General features: G+C 42.5%; 2 protein-coding genes across 7 annotated transcripts in view; one reads left to right on the top strand and one right to left on the bottom strand.

The window, feature by feature from the left end:
• Window positions 1-6,832, bottom strand: part of LOC138849333 (microtubule cross-linking factor 1-like) — a 67,516-nt gene extending 60,684 nt beyond the window's left edge. For all 3 annotated transcript variants that reach the window (XR_011388043.1, XR_011388044.1, XM_070072484.1), the window contains exon 1: window positions 6,267-6,832. Coding sequence is in view for 1 of the 3 variants with exons in the window: in XM_070072484.1 (XP_069928585.1) it covers window positions 6,267-6,692 (426 nt within the window). In the remaining 2 variants the exon portion in view is untranslated. The remainder of the gene's footprint in view (window positions 1-6,266) is intronic.
• Window positions 6,345-19,812, top strand: ZNF639 (zinc finger protein 639). Of its 4 annotated transcripts, none has more exons than XM_008266534.4 (7): window positions 6,391-6,529; window positions 8,907-9,114; window positions 9,634-9,708; window positions 11,035-11,103; window positions 14,018-14,128; window positions 16,163-16,297; window positions 16,455-19,812. In XM_008266534.4, the coding sequence occupies exons 4-7, from the start codon at window positions 11,046-11,048 to the stop codon at window positions 17,606-17,608; spliced, it is 1,458 nt and encodes a 485-aa protein (XP_008264756.1). In that variant the 5' UTR covers window positions 6,391-6,529; window positions 8,907-9,114; window positions 9,634-9,708; window positions 11,035-11,045; the 3' UTR covers window positions 17,609-19,812. The 4 variants fall into 4 exon arrangements, with proteins under 4 accessions (XP_069928582.1, XP_008264756.1, XP_002716486.1 ...); XM_008266535.4 differs by having other exon boundaries at window positions 6,395-6,529; window positions 8,916-9,114; XM_070072481.1 differs by lacking the exon at window positions 9,634-9,708 and having other exon boundaries at window positions 6,345-6,529; window positions 8,916-9,114.
• The last annotated feature ends 3,925 nt before the right edge of the window (window positions 19,813-23,737 follow it).

The following is a 23,737-nucleotide window of genomic DNA, read 5'->3' as shown; positions in this document are numbered from 1 at the left end:
TCACTGAGATGATTTGGGGAGTGAACCCATGTATGAAAGATCTCTTTCTTCCTCCCTCCCTCTGTCACTCTGCCTTTCAAATAAATAAATAAAATAAATCTTTAAGAAAAAAAAAGATACACAGCCTGTAAAAAAAAAAGTATAAGAAAACAAACTAAATGGACAAAATATTTTTTAAACTGGAAATGACATGACTTTCCACTTTTTTAAAAAAGATTTATTTATTTATTTGAAAGGCACAGTTACAGAGGGGTAGAGGCAGAGGCAGGGAGAGAAAAGGATCTTCCATCCACTGGTTCACTCCCCAGATGACCGCAATGGCCAAAGCTGGGCCAATCTTAAGCCAAGAGCCTGAAGTTTCTTCTGAGTCTACCACATGGGTACAGGGCCCAAGGGCTTGGGCCATCCTCTACTGCTTTCCTCTGTACATTAACAGGGAGCTGGATCGGAAGTAGAACAGCCAGGACTCAAACTGGTACCCATATAGGATGCTGGCACTGCAGGCGGTGGCTTTACCTGCTGCGCCGCAGCACCAGCCAATGAAAGTCCACTATTTAACTCTATAATCACTTACAGTGGTTCTAAGGTGCCATTAATATTTTAATAGCATAAGGGATGATCATGCCATATTAAATGGTGAGGAGAAACTGTTACAAAGCAAAATAAACAATAACACTCTAATTTGGAAGAAATTTATATATGTATACAGGTAAAAAAAATGGAAAGACATGGAGAAAATGTATCCCATGGATTAGCTTGGAGTTGTAGGATTATGGTACATTTTTCTATTTAAAGATAGATAGAGATTTATTTATTTATTTATTGAAGGCCAGAATTACAGAGATAAGGAGCCACAGAAAGAAAGCGCTCTTCCATCTGCTGGTTCACTCCCCAAACAGCTGCAATGGCCAGGACTAGACCAGGCAGAAACCAGGGGCCTGGAACACCATGCAGGTCTCCCATGTAGGTGTAGGAGCTCAAGGACTTGGGCCATTTTCTGCTGCTTACCCAGGTACATTAGCAAGGAACTGGATCAGAAGTGGAGAAGCCAGACTTAAACTGGCACCCAAATAGATACCAACATTGCAGATAGTGACTTAACCTCCTGCGCCATAGGGCCATCCCCTATGGTACATTTTTCTTTTGCTCTTTATACTTTCCTATTTTCTTCATTATATAATAACATATATTCTTTTTTAAAAAAATAAAGATTTATTAGGGCTGGCATTGTGGCATAACTGGTAAAGCCACTGCTTGCAGTGCCAGCATCCCATATGGGCACCAGTTTGAGTCCCAGCTGCTCTACTTCCAATCCAGCTCTCTGCTATGGCCTGGGAAAGCAGTAGAAGATGGCCCAAGTCCTTGGGCCCCTGCACCTGTGTGGAAGATCTGGAAAAAACTCCTGGCTCCTGATTTCAGATTGGCCCAGATCCAACCATTATGGCCATTTGGAGAATGAAACAGCAGATGAAAGACCTCTGCCTCTGCTTCTCTATTAATTCTCCCTTTCAAATAAATAAATAAGTCTTTATTTTATTTTAAAGATTTATTTATTTGAGAGGCAAGGTGACAAAGAGACAAAAAGAGCTTCCATTTTTTCTGGTTCACTTCCCAAATGGCCACAACAGCTGGGGCTAGGCTATGCTGAAGCCAGGAGCCAGGAACTCTATGTTGGCCTCCCACATTGATGGCAGGAGCCCAAGTATTTGGGCCATCTTCTGCTGCCTTCTAAGGCATGTTACCAGGAAACTGGATTGCACGTGAACCAGCACTCCAATATGGGATGCTGGAATCCCAAGTGGTAGCTTAACTGGCTGTGTCAGAACACAAACTCCAGAATCTCTTAAATAAGATTTGAAAGTTGAACTTAGTCCTTGATCCATTGGCTACAGAATGGATGTTGAGTTAATAAGCCTGAAAACAACATAAATCTCAACATACATCTCTATCAGAGGTCTTGGGTACCAAGGTATAGTCACTGAACAGCAATATTTTGAAAGGAATCTTTTCTTCTAAGCAATAGATCTCAACAGTGGGCTTAAAATAGTCACTAAATCATGTTATAAATAGATGTTCTATCATCCAGACTTGGTTGTTTTATTTATAGAATATAGGTAAACAAACAAACAAAATAGGCAGAGTAGAGTTAGCATAACTCTTAAGGGTCCTGGTGATAAATGAATATTAGCTTCAACTTAAAGGCACCAACTGTATTAGGGTCCCTAATACAGGAGAGTTGGCCTGCATTTTGAAACCTTGAAGACAGGTGTTGACTTGTCCTCCCCAGCTATGAAAGTTCTATTTGCAGCTTCTGCCTAAGGCTGTTTCATCTACACAGAAAGTCTGAGTTAGCATAACCACCTTCATCAAGGATCTTAGCCAGTTCTAGATAACTTGGTGCAGCCTCTCTGCCAATCAGCACTTGCTGCTTCACCTTGCACTTTCATGTGACAGACACGGGCTTCCTTTCTTAACCCTCATGAACGAACCTCAACCAAAGCTTCAAACTTTTCTTCTGCAGCTTCCTCACCTCTCAGACTTTGAAGACTTGAAGATCATTAGGAACTTGTTCTGGATTAGCCTTTAAGGGAACCTGTGACTGGTTTTATTTTCTAACCAGACCACTAAAACTTTCTCTATGACAACAGTAAGGCTTTTCTAGTATCTTATCATTCATACATTTTTCTAGAGTAGCACTTTTAATTTCTTCCAATTACTTTGTTTGTATTCAAACTTGGCTAATTGGTACAAGGGACACAGATTTCAGCCTGTGTTGGCTTTTGACATACCTCTTCACAAGCATAATTATTTCTAGCTTTTGTTTTTTTTTGCTTTTTTTTTAAAAAAAGATTCATTTATTTATTTGAAAAGCAGAGTTACAGAGAGAGAGAGAGAAATTCTTCCATCTGCTGGTTCACTCTCCAAATGGCCATAATGGTTGGATCTGGGCCGATCTGAAACCAGGAGCCTGGAGCTTCTTCCAGGTTTCCCACATTGGTGCTAGGGCCCAAGCACTTGGGCCATCTTCTACTGCTCTCCCAGGCCATAGCAGAGAGCTGGATCGAAGTGGAGCAGCTGAACCTGCGCCCATACGGGATGCCAGCACTGTGGACACTGGCTTTACCTGCTATGCCACAGCACCAGCCCCTCTAGCTTTTGAGTTAAAGCAGAGCTGTGACTCTTTCCCTTGAAAACTTAGAGGCCATTGCAGAGCTATTAATTGGCTTAATTTCCATATTGTGCTGTCTTAGGAAATAGGAAATCCTGAAGAGAGGGAGAGAGTCAACAGAAAGGTCCTAGGTAGAGCAATCAGAACACACACAGCGTTTATCAATTAAGTTTGTCATCTTGCATGAACATGGCTCAAGGTACCCCCAAACAATTAGAATAGTAACATTAAAGAGCACAGCTCAGGGCTGGCGTTGTGGCTCACTTGGCTAATCCTCTGCCTGCGGCACCGGCATCCCATATGGGTGCCGGATTCTAGTCCCGGCTGCTTCTCTTCCAGTCCAGCTCTCTGCTGTGGCCGGGGAAGGCAGTGGAGGATGGCCCAAGTGCTTGGGCACCTGCAACCTCGTGGGAGACCAGGAAGAAGCACCTGTCTCCTGGCTTCGGATCGGCGTAGCTCTGGCCGTGGCGGCCATTTGGGGGTGAACCAACGGAAGGAAGACCTTTCTCTCTGTCTCTCCCTCTCACTGTCTGTAACTCTACCTCTCAAATAAATTAAAAAAAAAAAAAATCTTAAAAAGAAAAAAAAAGAGCACAGTTCAAGTCCCAGCTGCTCCACTTCTTGTCTAGCTCTGTGCTAACATGCCTGGAAAAGCAGCTGAAGATAGTACAACTACTTGGGTCCCTGCCACCCTTGTGGGAAACCCAGATAGTTTCAGGCTCCTGGATTCAGGATGGGACAGCCCCGGCCATTGCAGCCATTCAGGGAATGAAACAGTGGATGAAGGATCTCTCTACTCTCTATGTAACTCTACCTTTCGAATAAATAAACCTGTAAAGAAAAAATCACTGATCAAAGATCTACTGTTCATATAATAATGAAAAAGTTTGAAATGTTACAAGAATTACCACAATGTGACACAAAGTTAGCAAATGCTGTTGGTAAAATGGTGTCAACAAATTTGCCGGGTTCAGGGTTGTCACAAACCTTCAATTGTAAAAACTACAGTATCCTCAAAGTGAAGCACAATAAAATGAAGTGTGCTTGTATTCTACAAGGGTGGACAAAATTGGAAGAACGATGCTTGAATGCCCTCTATACCAAAATTATAAAAGTATTTAACAAAAAAACCATTTGGTACTCTTATGAGATTTCAGGGTTTTTTTTTGTTTGTTTGTTTGTTTGTTTTCCCAGCTGCCTCCCTGCCCTGGAGGAAGAGAAGAAAAGAGAGCCACAACATTGCAACTAATCCAAGAACTTTATGTTGTGTTCAATTTGTGATTACATTAAATGTTAGCTGAGGGGCTGGCACTGTGGCGTACTAGGCTAAGCTCCACTGCAGCGCCAGCATTCCTTACAGACACCAGTTCAAGACCTGTCTGCTCCTCTTCCTATCCACCTCTCTGCTGTGGCCTAGAATGTAGAAGATGCCCAAGTTCTTGGGCCCCCACATCCGCGTGGGAGGCCCAAAAGCTCCTGGCTCCTGGCTTTGGATCGGCCCAGCTCTGCTGTTGCAGCCATTTGGGGAGTCAACCAGTAGATGAAAGACCTTTCTCTCTCTCTCTCTGTAACTCCACCTGTCAAATAAATATTTTTTAATAAATGATATCTGAACATTTTAAGGCTCTTCTAAGTGGTAACTGTGAGGATTTTTTAAGATAATACACTTGTGGAAGTGGGGGTGCTCATACCACAAAATATTTTAAAACGAAACATCCAAAATATAAAGATTGACACAAGGCTCTATGTGAACAAATCACTAACTCAAGATGGTGTCAGGACACCCTCTTGTGGCTTCCAATGTATCAGGGAGGGAAAAAGCCCAGCCACACCAGAGAGCAAAAGATACATGCTGTATTTTATAACTTTCACAAACTTGTATGCTTTTCTATTCTGTGCCAGGTCCTACTCCTACTAGGACTGAGGGTTCTTCTAAATCTCTTTTACTTTATTCTGGCTATGCTAGCATGCATGAATATTCACTTATTTGGGATGAGTCACACGCAAAAGTTCTGAGGTAATAGACTGAAACTAGTTTTTCAAACAGGTCTTTATCCCCTGGGACGGAGTGAAGGGGCTTGCTTGCGGAAGGGCTGTGATTCTCCCTTTCCAGCAGTTGATCGGTTGATCAGCGCGTGGTTCCCAGAAATAGCACCGCCCTGCAGCCCCGACTTTCCCAGTGACCTTGGGCACCCGATAATCCACAAGGGCTTCATTCATCCACTTAACAAAGATTTGAACCCCAGTTGTGCAGGTTACAAAAAGGAGTTAAGGCCGGAGACTTTAGCCCCTCACAAGCCCACTTTTTCTAATTTGTAAATTGGAACTAACAACCTCGACCGGTTGTCAAAAAAGATTAAACACATGACCACATTTTTAAAGTGATTGTTTTTGAAATGGTGTTCACAAATATATTTTTGCTCATTTATTTATTTTGGAGGCCCCACTGGGATTCCTTTAATCCTCCCTACATCTGTTCCCAGAAACTCAAGGTCAGAACACGATTTAAATAATCGAAACCAATCTCCAGAAACTTTACATTCATTCCACCAAGATTTCCTGACCCAACGAACCGGGCGGAGACCTAAGGATTGACTCACGGACCTTCAAGGGGTCCTCCCTCAAGCCCGGTAACGAGCATCCCAGCTCTGTGAGGTTCTCGGGCGTCGCAAAAGCCACGACGCGGTCCCGCTCTCTCCGTCCCCCACAGGCTGCTGGCTTATTTAGGGTTACAGAACGCCATCTGCCCGGCCTAATCCGGACAAGGCCATTGTCGCGCGTCCCCGGGAGGGGCAGGGTGGGGAGAGGGTGACTCTCGCGGGCGGCGCGCCTTCCACTTCTTCCAGGGCGGGAGGGAGGGCTGGGGACAGGCAGGTCAAGGTCGTCGCGCAGCCAGGCGGGCCGCAATTCCAGCGACTGGAAGCCCCCGCCGCGCTCCGCAGGGGCCGCACCCCGCTCGGGAGCGGCCCGCGGCGGCGCAGAGAAGCCGGCAGGGGGCGCGGGCCTCGGGGCCACCCCCGGGGCTGCCGGCCGGTGGTCCCTCCCAAGCCCGGTGTGCCGTGTGGCCGCGCAGCCCGGTCCCCTGCCCCCAACTCACCTCGTCACCTCCCCGCCCTTTCGGCGGGCCCCTGAGGTGCGCGGCGCAGGCGCGGAACGAGGCAGTGAGTGCGGCCGCGGAGCTGGGGCCTGGCGGACAGGGCGTGGGGCGCGCGCAAAGGAGAGGGGCTGGCCCGGCTGAGTGCCCGGGAGCGCGAGAGCCAGAGCGCCGCCGCCGTGCGCCCGCCGCCTTGCGCCCGCGGGTAAGGCCGCACCGCCCCTCAGAGCTACGCCCGGACCGGCCTGGCGGGCCCGCAGGCACTGGTGAGTGTGAGGGAGGAGCGGGCGGACTGGGCGCTAGACCGCTGCAGGGGACGCAGGCGTGCGGGCGCATCTCCCGACGGGAGAGGGCTGGAAAGACCGGATGGCTTGTTTGAAACTGAAACCCTGTCTTCGTTTTACGGCGGGAGGGCTTCCCCTCCCCCATCCCGAAGGCAGTTCCAGGCCCGGCGAAGGACGCCTCGGCCCCACCTCGCCTCGGCTCTCAGCTGCTGCTTTCCTTACAGCTCCCTTGGGGTCGGGGCTTCAGCGTGCCCTCAGCTCTGGCCGTCAGTCGCAGGCCCGGCGAGGCGGGTGCGTGGCGCTGGGCTGGCGGCTACTGGTCCGGGCGACTCCTGCCGGGCCCGGTGGAGGGCAGCTGAGCTTGGGCCTCTGGGCTCCGGCCGCCCTAGGGTGCCACGCTGGCCCCCGGCACTGCCCGGCGGCTTCGCGGCCCTCCCGCGCCGCAGCCCGCTGCGCTCCGCAAGTTGTCGCCGCGGGAAGCGGGCATCGGCCCTGCCACCCAGAGACTCCCCTCTCGCTCGGGTGCTTTTAAGCCCTTTCTGGTTTTGCTTTCAAGTAGGGCCTAGGGACACGAGTCCTTTGAAGAAGCTTATTTCTGCAAAGAGATAATAGAGTCGTGCCTGAACAGTAGCTATTCGAATATTTGACCAGGTATTTTCAGTACATTCGCTGACATGTGGAGGGCTCTAGTTGAAGCTCCTATGCAGCCATTTTTATGTTTTGTTTCTTTTAAAATCTAGAAAATATATACTTTTATTAGGATGAAAAGGAAACTTTAGCCCTGTTAACTCGTTTAAAATGTGCCTTTTTTTTTTTTTTTTTTTTGCGAAGACTTACTATACATGTTAGGAAGAAAGACCACGTTGCCTGAAAGGCCTATAAAAGGTTCAGTGATTTGATAAACACTATCATGGGTATTGTGTTTTTTGTGTATATATATTCTTGTGTGTGTGTGTGTGTGTGTTTTAAATGACATACCTGGACAACCGTACATATTTGGTTGGGGCCGTAACTAGTTGGGTTGGCTCAGGAATAAATATATGAAACCTTAGAAAACAAAAATGACAGAGGCTGGCGTGTATTGTGTAAGGTGCTTAAAAAAAAAGTTTCCTGTGGGATGATGCCATATTTTGTAAGTTTAAAATATAAACTCATAGGAAAAAGTAAAATAAAAAAAGTAAAAATAAAAGCATAGGAAAAAGTCTAGATAATATACAACAAAATGAACAGTGGGTGAATGGATTCTATTTTTGTTATGTTTTAATCTTCTGATATTCCTGCAGTAGTAGCATGTTATGTGCATAGGGTGTATGAGTAAAATGCCAAACGTGTTGATTATGCATGCAAAAGGTACATAAAAATGTTTGGTGAAGTGAAGAGTGGTTAGCAGTTTTGCTCTGGAGGGGCATCTTACTACTGTGCTGAAAGGAGGTCTAATAAGCATTTTTCAATGTTGTTTTGACTTAAGTAGGAGTTGAACCCTCTATGATCGGTGGTCCTACTTTTCTATCACTTCACAGTTTGAGTCCTGGCTGGCTTACAACACTGGTTTTAATACATGCTTGATTTCCTCTTTCTTATTCAAGCCCTAAAGAAATTGAAATGTATTCTGAAAAAATAACAGTTTTTAGTGTCTTCTTGATGCTTTTTTTTTTAAGAAGGATTTATTTTATTTATTTGAAAGGCAGAGTTACAGAGAGAGGTAGAGATAGAAAGAGGTTTTCCATCCATTGGTTTACTCCCCAGATGCCTATAAGAGCCAGGAGTTTCTTGGTGTCCCACGTGGGTGCAGGGGCCCAGGGACTTGGGCCATCCTCCACTGCCTTCCCAGACACATTAGCAGGGAGCTGGGTTGAGAGTGGAGCACCCAAGACTCGAATCAGCACCCATATGGAATGCCTACTGCAGGCTAGCACTTTAACGCACTGCATCATAGCATCGACCCCCCCCCCTTCTTTTCAGTTTATTTTTTAAATATTGTTTATTTGAAAAACAGAGTCACAGAGAGATAGAGGCAGACAGAGAGAGACAAGTCTTCCACTGGTACACTCCCCAGATGGCTGCAATGGCCAGAGCTAAGCCAATCTCGAGTTAGGAGCCAAGAGCTTCTTCCAAGTCTCCTACGTGGGTACAGGGACCTAAGGACTTGGGACATCTACTGCTTTCCCACACCATAGCAGAGCGCTGGATCAGAAGTAGAGCAGCCAGTACTCGAACAGGCGCCTATATGGGATGCCAGCATTCAAGGTGGTGGCTTTACCCACTATGCCACAGCACTGGCCCCTCTATACTTTTAACACAGGTAGAACATGAAGTGTGAAGCATATCACAACATTTCTGTTAATCTCATGGTTGTCAGTTTCTTTAGGTGATTCTCTTCCCTTCATCACAACTGGTGACGAAGTAAGAACTGAAAGCAAAATGTAACTTGCTGGGGCAGTGCTTAGCAGTGAAGATTTACATACGTAAAATGCTCAGGAGTCCGAAGACATGAGTTTTCATTCCTGGTTCTGCCACTTTGTTGACTTGGCTTTCACTGAATCTGTTTCCTCATCGGTAAAAATGAGGTGGGTTTGGTAGAAGTTCCTTTGGGTACCCCATAGGATTGTTGTGATGATGAAATAGAATAAGGATTAGAAGAATGCTTAATGAACTGAAAAAACACTGTCTTATTACTATATGAGTGCATAATAGATGTTCAGTAAATTATTGTTATTTTAACTTGTGTTATTAAATCTACGAGAATCTTAACAGTGAAAAGTCTTAGACTTAATGTTTGCTTTCATGTACCTATTTTTCCTTATAGCTGAATAAATTATGCAAATTTATATTCCTATTTTGGTGTCAAGATTTAGCTTTAGAAGGTAAATTTGATTTCCAAAAAATAAGAAAAGTTTGCATGTAACACATACTTAGCAACATATACAATTTTTACTAGTAAGTATAATATATTCAAAATAATATTATACCTGAATTCATTCTGTATAACTTTCCAGCTGACTAAAGGTCTGGTACCATGATATTCCTGAATCTTGGAAATGAGCCACATTTTTGTTGATATAATTTCTGTCATGGTTTACTTACAGGCATTTTTTACCATATGAGGACACTTCCCTGTAATTCGTTTTTTTTTCTCACTACAGAATTAAGAATTATACCAAGTAAGTAAAATGTGGTGAAACTAGTTAATTTTTAACAGTTCATTGGCATTTAATCATAAAGTAGTTACTATACCTGTTCTGTTCAAAGTAGAATATTTAATGTGATTATATAAAAAAGGAATTTTTTTAAATTATATTTTGAGATTCTGTGTGTCAATGCTAGTTTTCCTGGAAGCCATGGGGCCAATACAGATTTGTGACAGTATTTTTTAAGGAAATGTATCTTCTGTATGAAAATATTCCCAGTTGTAGGAAATATGCCTATAAGACTTTTCATTTATTTATTTGAAAGGCAGAGTTGCAGAGATGGAGGGAGATGCAGAGAGAGAAAGTGTCTCTGTCTGTTGGTTTATTCCCCAAATAGCTGCAAGCCAGGAGACTGGAATTCCACCCAGGTCTCCCATGTGGGTACAGGGCCCCAAGTGCTTAGGCCATCTGCTGCTGCTTTTCAAGGTACATTAGCAGGGAGCTGGATTGAAAGTGGAGCAGGGGCCGGCGCCAAGCCTTGCAGCGCTGGCACACCGGGTTCTAGTCCCGGTCGGGGCGCCGGATTCTGTCCCAGTTGCCCCTCTTCCAGGCCAGCTCTCTGCTATGGCCCGAGAGTACAGTGGAGGATGACCCAAGTCCTTGGGCCCTGCACCCCATGGGAGACTAGGAGAAGCACCTGGTTCCTGCCATCGGATCAGCGCAGTGCGGCGGCCATTGGAGGGTGAACCAACGGCAAAGGAAGACCTTTCTCTCTGTCTCTTTCTCTCACTGTCCACTGTGCCTATCAAAAAAAAAAAAAGAAAGAAAGAAAGTGGAGCAGTCAGGACACTCATATGTCTCAGGCAGCAGCCTAACCTGCTGCACCACAACACCATTTCCCTATTAAACCTAATATTAATGTGGTGCTATAGGCATTATGGGTTTTTTTATATATAATAATAATAATTTAAGTATAAAGTTTACTGTTATTTGGAACTATCCAGTTCTCACGATTACATCAACACTAAAAACCCAGGCAGAGCAAGGAGGAGCCTGACCTTGCCAGTCTTTTCTAGGTCCCATGGCAGGTTACAGGAGATCAATCACAAGGACAGTCCTGGGCCTCAAGCATTTTTTTTTTTTAATTAGTCATAGTATTTTGGGAAGTACAAGAAAACAAACAAAAGTTCTGCATTTAAACTTGACTGGGAAAGTAATCCAAAATTTCTATTATAAGGTAGATTTTCACATGGCACACATATTTCCTATTGCCTATAAATTCTTCACTTAGAAATAATTTTTATAACTATATCAACAGTTGTTAATTGTGACTTGCTACATGTTTTTTTCATTTTTTAGATTGAAAAGATATGAATGAGTATCCTAAAAAAAGAAAAAGGAAGACTTTACACCCTTCTCGTTATTCAGGTCAGTATATAACTGAGTTATTTTAAAGTTGTGGAATCCATCTACTTTCTCATAAATGATCAGATGAGATTTAAATGTCTGGATCAATTTTTAGGTAAGAGAACAATTTAAATAGATTTCCTAATATATATTTCTCATTGTCCATGTGCTAAGCTCACATCGGAACTTTACATATATTATTTTATTTAAAAAATTTTTTTAAAAATATTTTAATGTGTTTGAAAGGCAGAGAGAGACAGACCAAGAGAGGTTTTCCATTTGCTTATTCACACCCTAAATGCCCAAAACAGTGGGACTGAACAAGGCTGAAGCCAGAAGCAGGGGATTCAGTCTGTATCTCACATATGGGTGGCAGGGACCCAAGTACTTGAGCCATCACCACGGCCTCCCAATGTGTATGTTAGCAGGAAGCTGAAACTTGAACCCAGGCACTCTGATGGAATGTGGGCATTTAATGTGGCCTCTTAACTGCTGTACCAAGTACCCTCCTTCAGACTTATAGATATTTAAAGTTAGACAGTCAAGGTTATTTTTTTTAAATAATAATTGTCTCATTTAAAATATTTATTTGTTTGAGCAGCAGAGGGAGCTAGAGACAAAATGAGTTCTAGTTTACTCCCCAAATAACTGAAATAGCCAGGATTGGGCCAGACAAGAACTGGGAGGTAGGAACTCAATCTGGGTCTCCCTCATGGGTGGCAGGAACTCAACCACTTGAGCCATCACTTGGCTGCTTCCCAGGATGTACACCAGCAGGAAGCTGGAATTGAGCAGAGCTAGGATTGGAACTCAGGTACTCCAGTATGGGAAACAGGAATCTCAACTGGCATCCTACACACCAACCAAATGTCCACCTCCATGGTTGCTTTCTCATGTAGCCTATCTGATTCTCAAGCTGTGCTTAAGATACCTCAGTGAAACAAGTTTGCATTGTTAGGGGAGAGGGGGAAAAGGTGAGACTTCTCTTGTACGTTATTTTCAGTGGTGCAGTGGGTTAAAGCCCCAGCCTGCAGTGCCAGCATCCCATGTGGGCGCCAGTTCTAGTCCCAGCTGCTTCACTTTGGATCCAGCTTTCTGCTATGCCCTGGGAAAACAGTTGAAGATGGCCCAAGTCTTTGAGCCCCTGCACCCGTGTGGGAAACCCAGAAGAAGCTCCTGGCTCCTGATTTCAGATTGACTCAGCTCTGGCCATTGCGGCCATTTGGGAAGTGAACCAGCAGATGGAAGACTTCTCTTTTTCTGTGTCTCTGTCTCTGTAACTATGTCTTTCAAGTAAATAAAAATAAATCTTTTTTTAAAAAAAAGAAATTATGGCCGGCGCCGCGGCTCACTAGGCTAATCTTCCGCCTAGCGGCGCCGGCACACCGGGTTCTAGTCCCGGTTGGGGCGCCGGATTCTGTCCCGGTTGCCCCTCTTCCAGGCCAGCTCTCTGCTGTGGCCAGGGAGGGCAGTGGAGGATGGCCTGGGTGCTTGGGCCCTGCACCCCATGGGAGACCAGGAAAAGCACCTGGCTCCTGGCTCCTGCCATCGGATCAGCATGGTGCGCCGGCCGCAGCGCGCCGGCCGCGGCGGCCATTGGAGGGTGAACCAACTGCAAAGGAAGACCTTTCTCTCTGTCTCTCTCTCTCACTGTCCACTCTGCCTGTCAAAAAATAAAAAAAAAAAAAAAAAAAAGAAACTTTCATTTTTTGTGATTGAGGTTGGTTCTGCTGTCTTGACATTATGAGAAAAGGGATCTTATTGATCATCTGTAATACACCTCCTGTACACATACGTGGTACATCTCAGGCACACCTGTTAGTCTCCTAACCTACCTGTTCTTTATATCTGAGGAAATTTAAGTCTGGTTCACTACTTTCTGGTCCTTCCCAGTCAAGATTTTAGTCAGAGTTGAATACTATATGTTATGTTTTCCCTGTATTTGTGGCATATCTTCTGGTAATTCTCTGTTTGTATAGCTAACACAGTGTTTATCATATTTATATTTTGTGATATTCTAATTATAAGACAAATATATCCTTGTATGTTTCAAAGTTTTATATATATATATTTAATTATTTTATTTATTTGAAAGGCAAGGTTACAGAGAGAGGCAGAGACAGAGAGAGAGGACTTCTATCCATTGTTTCATTCTCCAAATGGTTGCAATAACCAAGGCTGGGCCAGGCCAAAGCTAGGAGCCAGGAGCTTCTTTCAGGTCTCCCACATGGGTGCAGGGGCCAAGCACTTGGGCCATCCTCCACTGCTTTCCCAGGCGCATTAGCAGGGAGCTGGATCAGAAGTGGAGCAGCTAGGACTCAAACTGGTACCCACATGGGATGCTAGCACTGCAGGCCAGGGCTTTACCCCACTGTGCCACAGCAATGGCCCCTCAGTTATATATATATATAAAAGATTGATTATTTGAAAGGTAGAGTTATGGAGAGTCAGAGGGAGAGGGAGAAAGAAGTCTTCCATCTACTGGTTCACTCCCCAAATGGTGCAAATGACCAGAGCTGTGCTGATCTGAAACCAGGAGCTTCTTCTGGGTCTCCCACGTGGGTGAAGGGACCCTAGGACTTGGGCCATCTTCTACTGCTTTCCTGGGCCATAGAGAGCTGGATCGGAAGTGGAGCAGCAGGGACTTGAACTGGTGCCCATATGGAATACTGGCACTGCAGGCGGTTGCTTTACCCCCTATGCCACAGTGCTGGCCCCCAAAGTTACATTTTAAAGTGTGTTCATCTGTGGCTCTTTAAAAGCTTAGTGTCAATATTAGATCTGAAATGAAAATGCTTTAAAAATTTAGACAAATATACTTTCCTTATAGATACAATAATTAAAATTATGAAAATCTGTATGTTTGATGGCGGGATGGCTTACTAAATGTGTGTGTTTATTGTACTTGAATTTTTTCATTTTGTTTTATGTTCAGATTCTTCTGGAATAAGCCGAATTGCAGATGGATTTAATGGAATTTTTTCTGATCATTGTTATAGCGTCTGTTCTATGAGACAGCCAGACTTAAAATATTTTGACAACAAAGGTATAACTAATATTCTCCAAAATATTTTTCTTCAAATTACTTTTACATATTTTCCCCTATTTGAAGATATGGGTAAAATGTAATTGAGGATTTCAAAACAAACAACTGCTTATATATTAGTTAGAATATAAGAAAACAAAATAATTTTTAGCATTATTTCAGACATATAAATAAAAACCACACTCTCCTAAACCTGTTTTAGTTGGCTCAGAATTGGCAAAGCAGGAATGATCCAGAGTTGGGCACCTTGATGGTGAAAGATAAAGAATGGTGTTAATAAGCACGGTTCTTCCTCTCAGTCTGGAGGGCTTATACAAGGCAAGAACAGAGTGTGGCATGGTCTTTTTCAATCTTGCACTTTCTACTGACATTTCTAGAGCATTAGGTCAATGAAAACCTGTACTTTTCTCCTCTGCAACCATTGATACTTCCAGTTCCCTTAGGCTCCTCTTAGAAGCACAGAAACATAAAACATAAGGTCAGAGGCCTTGATATGAATTCATGTTTAGCTTACTGAAGAGATAATGCACACATACACACTCACACTTTTTCCTGTTAGCTGAGAGAAACTGAAAGAAAGAACATACCAATAGCAGCGAGCACATTTTGTGCCTATATCTTGGTTTCTAATACAGTTATTCAATAAATGGAACTAGAGCTCCTCATGGAAAAATTGATTTTAGACCTGAGGTAGAAAATATACAGGATGAGCCTGGACAATCTTGTAGTGCTGGAAAATAAGGAAGTGCTTAAAAAAAATCCCAAAACAAAACATGCAAACATGATCAGGTTGTATTGAATGAACCCAAAACCAACTGAAGAAGCTCCTAACAGCCAAAGCTGAAACCAGATGAGAAAAAATTGTTTTTTAAGTTATAACCCAACGTATAAAATAAATATCAAACCTGATTGAATAAATGATTAAATAAATGAATAGGAGGGATTGAATAAATAAATAGGAGGGAAGAGAAAACTCACACAGAAGAATTTCAAATAATTTTTGTAGATACTCCATTCTTGAGGTGGAACATAACTCTCCACTCCTTAATTGTGGGCTGCACATAATGATTTCCTTCCAAAAGGTAGAGTAGGGAAAACAAACTGCAGTGTTGATTGGAGACAGCATCAGCAGTTACAACAATCACAAATCTTGTTGATGGTGTGTAATCTTGATAGGAGGTGATAAAAATGGTAGATTACCTGCCTGCTCTACTTCCCATTGACCCATACTTCTAGTCTAATCCTGAGGGGGAAAAGAAACGTAAACATTCAGTTAGTGGAGCTTCTTACAAAATACATGACAAGTGATCCTCAGACCTGTGAGAAGTCATCAAAAGCAAGGATAGTGGGAAACTGTCCTAGCTGACAGTAGCCTAGAGAGACATGAGAGTTAATGTAATATGTATTTTGGGTGGGAACAGCTAGATAATGGGTAAAAACTGGCAAAGGAAATGTAGATAAAATATGGATTTTAGTAACAATAATGATGTGTTACTTTGGTCATTGTAAAGTTTGTTTATTTTCAACTACTAAAAGAAAGAGCCCTTCTGTCTACTGGTTCACTACCCAAATGCCAGCAACAGCCAGGGCTGGGCCTGGCCAAAGCCAGGAGCCCAGAACTCCATCTGGGTTTCCCGTATAGGTTGCAGGGGCTCTCTTCAGCTTGCATTAACAGGATCAGAACTGGAGTAGCCAGAAGTTAAACTGGCACTCTGTTATAGGATGCAGGTGTCCCAAGCAGTGGTGAGCCTGTTGTACCAGTGTCTACCCAGGCTCAGTAATTTATAGACATAACATCCTAAATAACTTCAAAAACAGTATTCTAGTCCATTTGGGCACAGAGGCAAAGGCAGTTGGTTATTTGGGGAGATTTTCTGTGTTTGGAATATACAGCTGATATCTCTTTTTCGTGGCTAAATATATATCCTTTCTTCCTATTGGAATTTAAAATTATATTAAAAATAATTTGTGCCTTGTTTTGTAATAGCTAATACTTGATGTGATAGATGTGTTTTTCCAAATCTCTTTTTACAGATGATGATTCTGATACTGAGACAGCAAATGAATTGCCAAAATTCACAGATGGAATCAAAGCCAGAAACAGAAATCAGAACTACCTGGTTCCCAGTCCTGTACTTAGAATTCTAGACCACACTGGCTTTTCTACAGGTTAGCAAAACTAGTTAATAGCATTGGCATTGTGTAGATGAATGAAAAAAAAAAAAAAAAAACTGCAAACGGTAAATATCTTTTTGCCCAATTGTGTTTATCTAACAGATTTTACTTGGTAGTAGCAATATAGTAATGGGTTTGTTGTATTTCTTAGAAAAATCTGCTGATGTTGAAATTTGTGATGAAGAGTGTGATTCACCTGAATCTGTTAACCAGCAAACTCAGGAGGAGAGTCCTATAGAAGTTCACACTGCTGAAGATGTTCCAATTGCTGTAGAAGTACATGCAATTTCTGAGGATTATGATATAGAGACAGAAAACAATTCCTCGGAAAGTCTCCAAGACCAAACTGATGAGGAGCCACCGGCAAAACTTTGTAAAATTCTTGACAAGAGCCAAGCTTTGAATGTGACTGCCCAGCAGAAATGGCCTTTACTGAGAGCTAATAGCAGTGGCCTCTATAAATGTGAACTATGTGAGTTCAACAGCAAATATTTTTCTGATTTAAAGCAACATATGATCCTGAAGCATAAACGTACTGATTCAAATGTGTGTCGAGTATGCAAGGAAAGTTTCTCTACCAACATGCTTCTGATTGAGCATGCAAAATTGCATGAAGAGGACCCCTACATCTGTAAATACTGTGATTATAAGACAGTAATTTTTGAAAACCTCAGCCAACATATTGCGGACACCCACTTCAGTGATCACCTCTATTGGTGTGAGCAGTGTGATGTACAGTTCTCCTCAAGCAGTGAACTCTACCTGCATTTCCAGGAGCACAGCTGTGATGAGCAGTATTTGTGTCAGTTCTGTGAACATGAAACTAATGATCCTGAGGACTTGCATAGCCATGTGGTGAATGAGCATGCCTGTAAGCTAATAGAGTTGAGTGATAAGTATAACAATGGAGAACATGGACAATACAGCCTCCTAAGCAAAATTACCTTTGACAAATGTAAGAACTTCTTTGTATGTCAAGTGTGTGGTTTTCGGAGTAGACTTCATACAAATGTTAACAGGCACGTCGCTATTGAACATACTAAAATATTTCCTCATGTTTGTGATGACTGTGGAAAAGGGTTTTCAAGTATGCTAGAATATTGCAAGCATTTAAATTCACATTTATCTGAAGGAATTTATTTATGTCAGTATTGTGAATATTCAACAGGACAGATTGAAGATCTTAAAATTCATCTAGATTTCAAGCATTCTGCTGATTTGCCTCATAAATGTAGTGATTGCTTGATGAGGTTTGGAAATGAAAGGGATTTAATAAGTCACATTGCAGTTCATGAGACAACCTAATTTTTCTCTTTATTTTGATTTTCATAATGTTTTTGTAAAATAATAAATTGAACTTTTTTTTGGAGATGTTAAAATGGATGACTTTAAACGTGACAATGAGATTTGCCTTTAATAAGTTTTTAATTGCCCAGTTTTTTTGGCATTGCTAAATTAAATGCCAAATGTATAATTGTACCTTAAATATGGTATTTTCAATTGCATGTAGTTCATAGTTTTAACCGTTCTTGGTAATACCCATCCAGTTTCTTGCGCTCTGATTTTATGAATTAGAAAAAAACAGATGTATGGAAGAAACTAGTTACAGTTTTCCTTCCTTAACAATAGGTGCTATTAACTTTTAAACTCAAGACAAGCTCTGTTTTATGTGTATGAAATCATTGAATTATTGCACTGCCAGAACTGAAGTGCAACATAATATGTAATAAAGCCCACTGATAGTCCTATTCCCATCAGTAATTATCCCCTAGGCAATCAGTGCGCTCTGTGTGAATCTTTTAATAACACTAGCAGGCCAGTATTAGGGTAGGAAGAACAGTCTTTGTTTTTGGCTTGTTTTTTAAGCCCCTATCTATGTGTTGAATAATTTAAGACTGGGGTGAGGAGGAGATGGTAAGGGATTGGACAAAAAATTTAACCATTTCATAGCTAAGTCATAACACCTTTACATTTCATTTTCAGTTGCACAACTGTAAAGTCATGCCCAAACTTCTGATGTCAGATTATTGACTAAGAAGCCCACTGAATACGAATATAGTTAAATCTGAGAGTTAAGGAGTTACTGGCATGATAATGTATAAATTACTTCTGATAGTGTTAAACTAATGTTTAGCATCTATATTAGTTTCCTGGGGCTACCTAACAATTTACTGCTTACTGGATTGCTTAAATAGCAGAAATCTATTAATAATGTTATGGAGACCAGAAGTTCAAAATCAAGATATTGGTAGAGTTGCATCCTTCTGAAGGCTGTGGTGAGAGAGGATCTATACCTCTTAGAAGAACACTTGTCATACTAGGGCTCTTCCTAGTGACCTCATCTTAGCTTGATAGTGATCCTATCACCAGATATGGTTAGATTCTAAGGGATGGGACTTAACATCGATTTGGGGTGAGCACAATTCAACTGCAGTTAGTCACAGCATCTGAAATAGCAGTATCAAGAAGACATTTATATCATTGCCCTTGAATTTAACAAGCATTGCTGCTAACAATATTATTGTCCAGTTATTCAATATAGTTGAGAAGACCAGTTTATGACCAGTGGTTTTCCCACTTCACAAACCATGGGAATTGTCTCTGTTGTGAAAATCACAGCTGCAACAAGTATTGTCAAAACTTTTCACTTTTATCTGTCTTGTTTTATGTGTACACCTGTTCCTAGAAACCCAGACCTTCTAATTTTAACATTCCTGGTAGGGCTGTCTTACACAAACATTTCTCAGAGACTTGAAATTTTAAGTTTAGATTTAAGGGAGTCTTAAAAACCAACTGATCTAAACTCTTGGGTTTCTGCTTTTTGTAGAAACAGAAAATTGGATGGTCCTGAGACCAAGGGCATATAACCTGTTAGTGGAATTCAGGTTATTTGGCTCACAGCCCAGTCTTGTTGCCGTTACTCTATACGACATTAACCTTTGTTCCTGTGTGTTTTTCGTGACTCTGACCTAGTTATTCACCTGGTTTCTTGATAATTCTGTTGCTTATACTTATTGATACACATCCAGCTTCAGGAATTTAATTTTCAGGAAACATTAAGTAATACCCTTTTTTTTTTTTTTAGTTTGTATTTTACTGAGTTATGTTTCATCAGGTGTTCATAATTAGATCAGAGATTGTGATTAAACTGCTCAAGATGTAAATCAATTTTAGAACCATATAATTCTGTGCTTTTTGATGAATCTGCAACATACAGTCACATCATACTGACAGTTTGTCCCATAAAAACTTTGCCATTAATAATTTTTAGATAAGTCTGTTGATCATAAGTCATTGAAGTAGTTGTATGTAATTTTAGCTTAATGAGCTTCACTTGAAAAAGCTTCCTAAATTTTTTAGCTACTTCTGAGGTTTTTGTTTTTGTTTTGTCCCTTCAGAACCATTTCCACTGCATTCTTTTGTGATTTGAATCAATTCTGATTTGAGAATAATACTACCTGAACTTATGGTGATATTAACACTACAATAGAATTCTTGGTAGCAGTAAACTTGAGTGATGGTCATCATTGTTTTTCTCATTTTTTTTTTCATCTCCCCTTGCAATGAATTATTACTTTTGGAATTCCAAAGGATTTCCCTGTACTCTATAATTATTTTATTTATTTAAAAGGTAGAGTTACAGAGAGAGGTCTTCCATCCACTGGTTCACTCCCCAAATGGCCACAGTGTCTGGGGCTGGGCCAGGCTGAAGTCAGAAGCTTTTTCTGGGTCTCCCATGTGGGTGCAGGGACCCAAGCACTTGGGCCACCTCCCACTGTTTTCCTAGGCCGTTAGCAGGGAGCTGGATCAGAAATGGGGTGTCAGCATCACAGGTGGCAGCTTAACCTGTTATGCCACAATGCCGGCCCCTCTATAATTTTTTTTTTTTTAAGAGTTACCTATTTTGAAAGAGAGACAAGGAGATCCATCTTCTATTTGTTGGTTCACCCAACAGATGGCTGCAGTGGGCACTGCTGGGCGAGGCCGAAGCTAGGAACCAGGAGCTTATTCCAGGTCTCCCACATGTATGGTAGGAGCCCAAAAACTTGGGCATCTTCACAGCTTTTCTGGGGCCATTAACAGGGAGCAGTATTGGAAGTGGAGCAGCGGGGACACAAAGGAGTGCCCATATGAGATGCCAGTGTCACAGGTGGCAGCTTTACATGCCACACCACAATGCCTCTAATCTCCATAACTTTAAAGTATGCACTACTCAGAGCCCTCTTCCTACTTATAAAATTTTTGCCAACATTACCACTTTAAATCACCTTTCTTGGATTTCTCTGAATGTCTTCATATATATTTTTTTTAAGATTTATTTATTTATTTGACAGAGTTACAAAGAGAGAACAGAGGCAGAGAGAGAGAGGGGTCTTCCATCTGCTGGTTCACTCCCCAGATGGCCGCAACAGCCAGAGCTGCGCCGATCCAAAGCCAGGAGACAGGAGCTTCCTCCGGGTCTCCCACGTGGGTGCAGGGGCCCAAGGACTGGAGCCATCTTCTACTGCTTTCCCAGGCCATAGCAGAGAGCTGGATTGGAAGTGGAGCAGCCGGGTCTGGAACCGGCGCCCATATGGGATGCCAGCGGTTCAGGCCAGGGCGTTAACCCACTGCGCCACAGTGCCGGCCCCATATGTTAACCAAAATCTCCATTTCACTAAATTTATCACCTATGATCAGGTGATTGTTGAATTGTTACATGTATAGTATAAATAGGCATTTTTTTAAAAATTGACATTAAGGGCCGGCAATGTGGCATAGTGGTTAAAGCCGCCACCTGCAGTGCCGGCATCCCATATGGGCGCTGGTTCGAGTCCCGGATGCTCCACTTCTGAACCAGCTCTCTGCTATGGCCTGGGAAAGCAGTAAGAGATGACCCAAGTCCTAGGGTCCCTGCACCCACGTGGGAGACCCAGAAGAAGCTCCTGGCTCCTGGCTTTGATTCGGCGCAGCTCCGGCTTTTGCAGCTAATTGAGGAGTGAACCAGTAGATGGAAGACTCTCTCTCTCTCTCTTTCTGCCTCTCCTTCTCTTTGTAACTCTGACTTTCAAATAAATAAATCTTTAAAAAATAAAAATTGACATTCTTAATTTTTATATCTATTTATAAGACATTAAAGCTAATAAGCTCATTCCTGACACTTTTCCATTAATGTTATTTTCCTTGTTGTGTCCTAACTACATTTTGCAAGCTGTTTGTGTTTCCCAAACTACTGTAATTAACTTTAATGCCTAAAAAAAAAGCACTATATGTTACGTACATTTGAAAAAGCTAAAAAAAATGAAATGGCCAAATCCTCTTGGGAAGTAGATTGGCTTACCAAAAAGTCAATATTCATTAAGAATTAAAAATAAAGTCAACTGTTAATTCCAATGGAGAAGCAAATTTAGTCAGTTGAATTTACCCTACTGTTAACACAGTTTCATTTCTATAAATTAAAACTGAAATTTTGTAATATAAATTCCTATGCCTGTAACTTTTAACCTCACTTATGATGTTAAAGATAGGGTATCAAAAGAAATTTTTTAAGATTTATTTGAAGGGCCGGCACTGTGGTGCAGTGGGTTAACACCCTGGCCTGAAGCGCCAGCATCCCATATAGGCGCCGGTTCATGACCTGGCTGCTCCACTTCCAATCCAGCTCTCTGCTAATGGCCTGGAAAAGCAGTAGAAGATGGCACAAGTCCTTGGGCCCCTGCACCCACGTGGGAGACCCAGAAGAAGCTCCTGGCTCCTGGCTTTGGATCGGCACAGCTCCAGCCATTGCAGCTGATTCGGGCTGAACCAGCGGATGGAATACCTCTCTCTGTGTCTGCTTCTCTTCTCTCTGTGTAACTCTGCCTTTCAAATAAATAAATAAATCTTAAAAAAAGAGATTTATTTACTTGAAAGGCAGAGTTACAGAGAGAGAGGTAGAGAAAGTTCTTCCATCCAGTGGTTCACTCCCCAAATGGCAGAAACAGCCAGGCTGGGCCAAGCTGAAGCCAGGGCTTCTGGTTCTCTCAGGCGGGTGTAGGGGCTTACGCACTTTCACTGCTTTTCCAGGTGTATTAGCGGGGAGCCAGATCAGAAGTGGAGCAGCCAGGACTTGAACAGGTGCCCATATGGGATTCCAGCGTCACAGGCCACAGCTTAACCTGTTATGCCACAATTCTGGCCCCTTCATATTTTTTTTAAAGATTTATCTAATTTGAAGGTAATAATTAGAGAAAAGAAGAGACAGATCTATTTGCTGGTTCACTCAACAGATGGCTGCAGTGGCCAGCACTGGGCAAGGCCAAAACTGGGAGCCAGGAGCTTCTTCAGGGTCTCCCATGTGGATGGCAAGAGCCCAAAAACTTGGGCCATCTTGCCTGTTTCTCCCAAGCACATTAGCAGGGAAGCTGGATCAGAAGTGGAGCAGCTGGGACTTGAATCAGCATCTGAATGGGATCCAGAGTTGCAGGCAGCAGCTTAACCCACTAAGTCTCAATGCTGATGCCACAAGAAAGCTTTTATTAATGGCACTGAGTTTATAGATTTACATATTTTATGTATTAATTTAATTTTCCATAGATTAATTTTTTAAGATTTATTCATTTGAAAGGCAGAGTCACAGAGAGAAAGAAGGAGAAACAGAAGGAGAGATCTTTTATCCACTGGTTCAATCCCAAGCGGCTGCAATTGCCAGGGCTGGGCCAGGCTGAAGCCAGGAGCTAGGAGTTTCTTCCAGGCTCCCCCATGGATACAGAGGCCCAAGGACTTTGGCCATCTTCCTCTGTTTTCCCAGACACATTAGTAGGGAGCTGGATAGGAAGTGGAGCAGCTGGGACTCAAATTGGCACCTATATGGCATGTTGACACTCTAGATGGCAGCTTAACCCACTGCACCACAGCACCAGTCCCCATAAATTAGTATTTTAAGACACTATTCAAATCTAAGAGAAAAAGATGTGCATGTCTGTGGCTTAAAATATAAATTCCCAAAGTTAAAAGCAGTCACATGTCATTTTCATGTTTTTATGAAGCTGTATATTCAGTTTGAAAGTTTAGATGTGAAGAGTTTAAGAACCTTTCAAGCACTGTGGCATATTAGGTTAAGCCTCCACCAGTGGTGCCAGAATCCCTCATTGGCACCAGTTCAAGTCCTCACTGCTGCTCCGCTTCCAACACAGCTCCCTGCTAATGCACCTGGAAGGCAGTGGAAGATGGCCCAAATGCTTGAGCTCCTGCACCCATGTGGGAGACCTGGAAGAAGGTCCTGCAGCCATTTGGGGAGTGAACCAGCAAATGGAGGACTTCTCTCTCTAACTCTGCGTCTCAAATAAATAAATCTTTGTGAGGTTTTTTTATTATTATTATTATTTAAAGATTGTTTAGTTGAGAGGTAGGATTACAGAGAGAGAAAGGGAAAGACAGAGAAAGGTCCTCCATCGCTGGTTCACTCCCCTAATG

Source organism: Oryctolagus cuniculus, chromosome 4 (assembly GCF_964237555.1).
Source record: "Oryctolagus cuniculus chromosome 4, mOryCun1.1, whole genome shotgun sequence".
Taxonomy (NCBI): domain Eukaryota; kingdom Metazoa; phylum Chordata; class Mammalia; order Lagomorpha; family Leporidae; genus Oryctolagus; species Oryctolagus cuniculus.
The sequence above is the reverse complement of the archived record's forward strand: the minus strand, read 5'-3'. Positions and strand labels throughout refer to the sequence as shown.